Source organism: Schistocerca nitens, chromosome 12 (assembly GCF_023898315.1).
Source record: "Schistocerca nitens isolate TAMUIC-IGC-003100 chromosome 12, iqSchNite1.1, whole genome shotgun sequence".
Classification (NCBI taxonomy): domain Eukaryota; kingdom Metazoa; phylum Arthropoda; class Insecta; order Orthoptera; family Acrididae; genus Schistocerca; species Schistocerca nitens.
Genome location: NC_064625.1, coordinates 34,454,945 through 34,462,442, shown reverse-complemented (window position 1 = coordinate 34,462,442; position 7,498 = coordinate 34,454,945). Strand labels below are relative to the sequence as shown.

At 39.3% G+C, this 7,498-nt stretch overlaps 1 protein-coding gene across 3 annotated transcripts in view; it reads right to left on the bottom strand.

Annotated features, from left to right (window-relative positions):
* Window positions 1–1,965: 1,965 nt before the first annotated feature.
* The window catches only part of LOC126215379 (calcium-binding mitochondrial carrier protein Aralar1), a 725,301-nt gene continuing 719,768 nt past the window's right edge, over window positions 1,966–7,498 (bottom strand). For all 3 annotated transcript variants that reach the window (XM_049942072.1, XM_049942074.1, XM_049942073.1), the window contains one exon: window positions 1,966–4,103. In XM_049942072.1, coding sequence (XP_049798029.1) covers window positions 3,914–4,103 — 190 coding nt within the window. In that variant the 3' untranslated portion in view covers window positions 1,966–3,913. The remainder of the gene's footprint in view (window positions 4,104–7,498) is intronic.

Below are 7,498 nucleotides of genomic sequence, written 5' to 3'. Positions count from 1 at the left end.
CCCCCACGGGGGAGTCTTACCTGCCTCGGGTGATTGTTCAAACTGAAGTCACACCTCCCAAACACCTGACAGAGGGACCAACTGGCAATCACTCCTCCCTGTGCCTGGCCTGTACCAGGTGGTACATGCGAATCCTACCTGTCAACCCGGAGCTGTGAATAACGTTACCCAGTCACCTATAATACATCAAATATGTGGGCTGGCCTTCAGGAACACACAGGGAGGAAGAAGAAAAGAGGAGCCTCAAACGCTGAAGCAAGGGTGGGGTGGGGTAGTATAGGAGAAGGTAAACATAGAAAGGAAAAAAAGGAACAAAAACAGTGGTGAGGCTGTTCTTATGTCAGCTACTGAAAATGCAGAACACATTCCCAAAAACAAACCAGACAGGTTTCCCAAGGGAGGGGAATAAGAAATAGCAGGACAGACATGCAGCACAGAAAGGGAAAAAGGTGCTGCAAAGGCTGGGGCTTCATGGTAGTCCAGCACAAACTCACCAAAGTGAAGTGAACCCCCTTGGGAGGGGGGCGGGGTGTGGAGGCAGGAATGCAGTGGGGTGGGGTGTGGGGGAGGAGAGAAGAGGAAGGGAAATAACTACACCATGTATAGGACTGGCATGGGAGCAGAGAAGAGGATTAAGTGGATGGAGGCCAGAGACTAGTGGAGGTTGAGAAAAGATGGCAGGACGGGGTTTACAAAAACCAAGGGTATGTCGCAGGGAGAATTCCCCAGAGCTAGTGTTGGTGGGAAGAATCCACACGGCAGAGGATGCGTGTTTTCTTGGATATGAACCACAGGTCAAAAAGAATCAGAAGTGGAATAGAGACAGACAAGGATATTTTGTATAGGTTGGGTAGGCAGCAGAATATCACTGTGGGATGGATGGAGAGGATATTTCTCATTTCAGGCATGACAAGAGGTAGTTCAAACCCATTCAGGTTGGTGCTGAGTCATGGGGGGGGTCTCTTCTGAGGCCAGTCAGTATGTGAGAGAGATTGTAAATGACTGGGAGACAAGGCATGGGAGATCTGTTTGTGGGAATACAGTGTGTATGGCAATTTTGGGCTGTGGAAACCTCGACGAGAGCCTCAGCATATTTGGAGAGGGATTGTTTGTCATTGCAGATGCACCAAATATGTGAAGCTATGCTTATATGGAGGACTTCTTGGTGTGGAATGGGGGGCAGCTGTTGAAATAGAGGTATTGTTGGTGGGTGATAGGCTTAAAGTGGAAAGAGGTACTGATGGAGCCATCCGTGAGGTGGAGATCGACACTCATGAAGATGGCTTTTTGGGCTGAGGAGGACCTGGTGAATCAAATAGGGGAGAATGTGCTGCATTTCTGAAGGAATGTGGAAAGAATGTCGTCTCTCTCCATCTTAATTCATATTGTTCTTTGCCCACCCCAGCTTTTTCATTGTTCGATTTTGACTAGTAGAAATCTTTTTTTACTTCTTTGTCTGTATCAATCTACTTAAAATAATTTCCTAGCTTCAGCTATTATGTATGACCTGATGTGAGAAATATGACTAATCAGCAAAATCACATGGCTCAGCTACTGCCCTAATTGCGGACAAAAGCAGAATGTCATTACAATCACTGCAAAGGCGGGTGGAAGTAAAATCGAAATGCGAGTCTCCAAGGCTAACAATCAGTGGGTCCAACTGCCAGCTTTTACATCCTTCAGGATGTCACAGCCAGATCAATGGATTACAAGCTTTTGGTTTTGTGGCCAAGTACTTTGAAATCAGACAGCTAATTGTTTCACTTCAGTTGATTATTTTATTGTGTGATGGTATTGCAGCTTGTATATTGGCATGCCAATCAATTATAGATATAGTACTTGGAACCATAGGTACTTTCAACAATGCAAGGAAAACAGGATTAGCATCACAATTTTACAACTGCTGCTAAAATAAACTGTAAAATTCTGAAAGTGTGTTGAAATTAGAGACATCAAAATAAAAGATTTATTTAATGCATTTTATTTAAAGTTTTCACAAAAAATGTGTAACAGTTCTGTTTAATTTTATAATTCTCTCTATATAAAAACAAAGTACATAAACTAAACAGTATATACACTCTATAAACCGCTGCTCAAAAGAACACGCCACCCGTAAAACAAAAAAACCCACTGGGTCATGAGCTGTTACTGTTTGAAAGAAGCAATGTGAAAAGAACAGGCCAAAGATCTTGTCAGTGCATAAGTCATCCTTGTGGCAGAGAAATATCACTCACATATAACACAGATAACCCAACTTGAGGATGCTCACAACCAAAACGACAGTGATGTTCAATTTGTAGTCCAGCAAGTTGGTTTATCTTCTCTCCATTATGTAGAGCACTGGATAATGATAAAGTACTTTACACACAATGTTTTTACTGATCTGATGATTAAATTGTCCCTCAATATTCTTGAATAAACTGTTGACAACAGTTAGGCTGAGCATTGTGCTGCTCCTTTCAAACCCTAGTCTTTGTCACTACACAGGTACTTTTCTGGTCCTGTCTGATACCGCATGTGAAACAGCTGATGATGGGACAAGGTTACCACAATTAAACAATCGGAAACAGTAAAAACTGAATTACTTAAGAAAGACTGAAATACTTTCGATTAGGCTAAATAATAAATAAAAGCAAATGCATAGTTCACGACACAGAAAATGGGACTAGACAAAAATCCATGTAAAATGTTTCTTTTAATACAAAATTTGTGTTTTGTAATGTGTAAAACATTAACATTAAAATACATGTAAGGAAGAGTAGTATTATATTATGTAAAATTATTCATGTTTCATTAAATTACATCAGAAAAACTAATTACTTCTTCTTAAAAACATAATGCGCCATTCCAGGGAAAATGAAAATGGTCCCCAATTTCCATATTTTATCACTCTCAAAACTGCTCTTTTGCCTTCTAACATCAAAACTTACAAGCAATTACACACAAGCATTTGCTACTCTGCAACTGAGACAAAATTTCACCGTATAAAGGAACACCATTGATTTAAAACCAATGTTACATCAAGGTTTTAATATTACTAGCCTGTGTGTTAATGAATGTCAGATGGAAGAAACAGTCTTCTAGAACTGTAGTTTGTGAAGTGCAATGAAACTTTCACATTTCAAATATACGTCCCATTAACTGCAGCACAATCTCTATCATTTTCTTTCCATAGGCATACATACGAATGGCCACATATATTGTTATAGGAAATGTCAAGTACCAGAAATTTATTTGTACGCACAGCTTTCATCTGTATTCAGATAAATTATTTTCAATACTTTTTTTAAGCAGCTGTAGCAGTTATCATTGATTTTGTGTTTCAGGGTGTAATATTAATTGTATTCAGTGTATCATAATTAAACGCACATCTCAAGGCATATCATTGTGATGCCCCAGAAACTAATTTTACATTAGTGGCAACCTGTAAACTGTTTACATAAACAAAATGAACACTATGGTGGGTATCGGAACAAGAAATTAAAGGAGTACAATATTGGGAGAACAAAATGCATATCATCAATATTTCTTTTCTTTTAAATAAATACTTTGTACAAAACAAGCTTTGCATGATTCTATGTACTGTCCTTACAAACACAAATTAAATACAATCTGTACAGTCACAAAATGGGACACATGCCTCGACAGTGTGCTTGCGGGCAACTCTTTATACTGTCACTGGCATACAGGTCCTGGCACAGTGCTGTGGAGAAGTGTTTAGCCGCAGCCACTCTGAGCACTGCTGGCAACCTATTTTTTCGCTGGAGGCCTGTGGTCGTGCTTCGTCTGCTCATGACGGAACTCGCATCCCGTGTCGCGGAGGGGTGGCTTCTTGTGAGAGCAGAAGTTGCTAGGAGGGCTGTGGGCTGTGCAGGCGCAGCTCCGAAGCTGCCCCCAGTCTACGGTGCCCTCTCTATGACTTTTCGCTCGTGGCGTGCACGACGCCCGGTTTGAACCTCGGTAGGCACAGTCCAAACTTGGACTCGATACCGGCAAAAATAGGCAGTGCAACCTGGTAACCTCCGATGTGGTCCGGGTTTGTCGACTTCATTTCGTCAGCCACGCCGGTTGCGGGTACGTTCAGCTCCGACCCCGCTGGACGTCTGGATTTTGAAATTACCAGAGAAACAGGAATACACAATTTAGACATAATGGCAATGAACAAGTAAAAAGATTAATTACAAATGAAATTATCAGCAGGTAAACAATCAATATGTATATGACATTCAACCTTGCAGTATTCATAATAATACTGACAGTGAAATAAATTAAAAAATTTAAAATGTCATTAATATGTAGTAACCTGTTATATCCTTGTTAACTCACTGATTAATTAAGCCATGATGGCCATTTGAAAAATCTGTGATCAAACTAAAAGAAAAACAGCAGTTTTCCATCAATTATATGGCAATATCTATCATTAGGCACCAATGCCTGCAGATGTATTGTTATTCACACATATTACAATGAGATATTATTTTCTGTCTCAAACCTTTCAAATAACCCCACATTTAAATAAATTTAGTGCAATATTTTACTTTATTTTTGTATAAAACCATGACATTTAACTACTAAATTACCATATCACATTCAAAACTTCCATGTATGTTGAGAAATGAGCCTGCATTACAAGGAGACAAGATTTAATGACCACTGGAAATACCTGCTTAATACCCTACATACACCAGTTACATAGGGTCCAGAAAAACAATCTGACCAAAAGTGTAGGGCAGAAACACATCAAACAGAGGAATCTGATTTGGAACTAGAGGTCGCAGTTGCATATTTTTGGCTGAACGTAACTGAACTCTCACATATGGATATCTTTACTCAAAATGAAAAGTAATTCACATATATGTTTACAAAATGTTTGGACTAACTAATCCTCACAACAAGAAAAACTTGATGCATCACATGCATGTGTATCATACTTAACTGTCATACTACAAAAAACTCAAAGTAAATGAAAAATGAGTATTCTCTTGCAAACAGACTTGTCATCATTTAATTAACATGAGTATGTCATAGAAAATGTTCAAACTGAGAACCATTTCCACAATGGCATAAAACATAACAGTGATGCACGGATTTGCATGTTCTCTGAAATACATTAGTAGTAGTCTGAATCATTTCTGCTGCTGCCATAACAGAGGCACCTAGTCCTGTTCATCCTCAAATGGCATTGCATACACGCCCTCTTTCCGGGATACCATAGCAAACATTTAGTGTGTTCAGTCTGCAAACGTGGAGGCCACTATGATGGTCCATCTTGTCTGAACCATCTGCAGCAAAGGTCCTGTTTAGGTGATATCAAACAGCATGTGCAAAATGTCGAATTATGCAACCGTGTTGGAACCAATGCATGAGGGTTCTCTAGTGTGTGAATTGGGAATACCTTCACAGGTAAAGCAATCCTAGTCATCGTTGGAACTAGTCACTCAGGGAAGTCACCTGGACCCACAGCTCACATCTTTTGCAACTGGACATTCCAGACGTGATGATGGTCCACGCCATGTTCACAAGCGATTCATCCGGTACTTGTCATTAGATCTTGCTCTATCAATGTGATGTAAAACATCTTTGTCAAGCTGAACTGTACGAACAATGTGTCTCCTGCCTGTATTGTGCTTATTAGCCTACAAAGAGCCTGTCTCTCTCTCTCTCTCTCTCTCTCTCTCTCTCTCTCTCTCTCTCTCTCTCTCTCTCTCTCTCTCTCTCATACATCTGTCAACCGAGAGAGAAGCTGAGAGAAAAGTATTTTTCTGAGACAGCTTACGATGTGGATAATGTTCCTGGTAAATCCTACAACCTGTCCTTGCAATGCCATGAGTAGTGCCATAGACCACAAGTGCATGTCATTTAATTCATGCCGTGTGAAACCATATTCCATGTTGCTCCTTCACAACACTCACTCACTCATTCACTCACTCACTCACCAAGCGAGGTGGCGCAGTGGTTAGATACTGGACTCGCATTCGGAAGGACGACGGTTCAATCCCGCGTCTGGCTATCCTGATTTAGGTTTTCTGTGATTTCCCTAAATCGCTCCAGGCAAATGCCGGGATGGTTCCTTTGAAAGAGCACGGCTGACTTCCTTCCCCATCCTTCCCTAATTCGATGAGACCGATGACCTCGCTGTCTGGTCCCCTTCCCCAAACAACCCAACCCCACTCACTCACTCATTTGTGCCTACTCTAGTCAGATAGCTCTTCCTACTAAAAACAATGAAAGGATACTTAAAACCAATGTTCTGCATTGCACTTTAATCACGTGAAACAACAGTGAGTATAGTGCAATTTTATTTACATCTGGAAAATACAAACAAATTTCAGACTTGAGACCATCTCACAGTCAGAGCTGTTGATGACACATGTAGAACCGTAGATATGCAACCCCTAGTTCCTACACTCAAATTCTTTCGATTGATGCTGTCTTCTTACCCTATACTTTTGGTCAAATTGTTTTTCTGCACCTTGTATACAAAACTGTATAGAGAAGCATTTATGTTAGGAAATTATGCTTACAAATAAAATATACAGAGCACCCTAAAAATTGGCTTTTTTCAAGTCCTTTTATTTTTTTAATAAATTTCAAAAGCTTTGTAGGACCTCTGAACAGTCTCACATCGATAAATGATAGCTATTTCGTTATTTTTATTAGAAAGTTTAAACACGTACAGCAACCACATACAATTTAATAAAACTAATACCACATGAGGCCGTAAGGCTAAAATACATAACTGAAATAGAGAAGAATTAAAGGAGTGATCAATTTAGCAAAATTTCACAGCATGTACACTGGACCACTGTTTCTTACTTTAATTGAAGATTGTCTCAATTTATTCCAGAAGATACTCAATACTTTTTCAGTGGAAGCAGCAGTGGTTGAGAGATAAGTATCCCACTGGCATTTTATTTAAACCTATACACACTGACTGTTTATAACATGTGACTCATAAATGCTCTGGTGCAAAATATGTACATAAGTATGTGAGACAATTTTAGTATTTACATTTAAGAACAAGCTGAAGCAAATTCACTACGCCTACACTATGTCTGTCTTGTGAACTGAAATCAGCTAATAAATAAATCAGCAGTGAACTTGCAAAAAGTTAATGCACTTGCTTTCTCATGTAATTATCCATTCCCTCCATTCCAATACTCTCCAACATGCACTGCAGTTTTTGAAACATTATTAGAAATGACAAAATAAATATGTAATAAAATGTTTCGAAACACGATACATAAAGATTATTTTAGGAAACACTTGTCTAAATTCTGTAGGTCTTTGATTTAGTTGCCACAATTACAACTAACTATACAGTATATGGACAGAGCACTGAAAAAATCCAACTGCTGCAACAAGTCTAGGAAAATCTTTATTAAACAATTAAACTGCTGTATGAAGGTTTCAAAAACTTTAGTAATGTATAATTTCAGAAAAAAATAAAACCTCACTAATTCTATGATGGAAACACTGAAAATGAGGAAAAGCAACC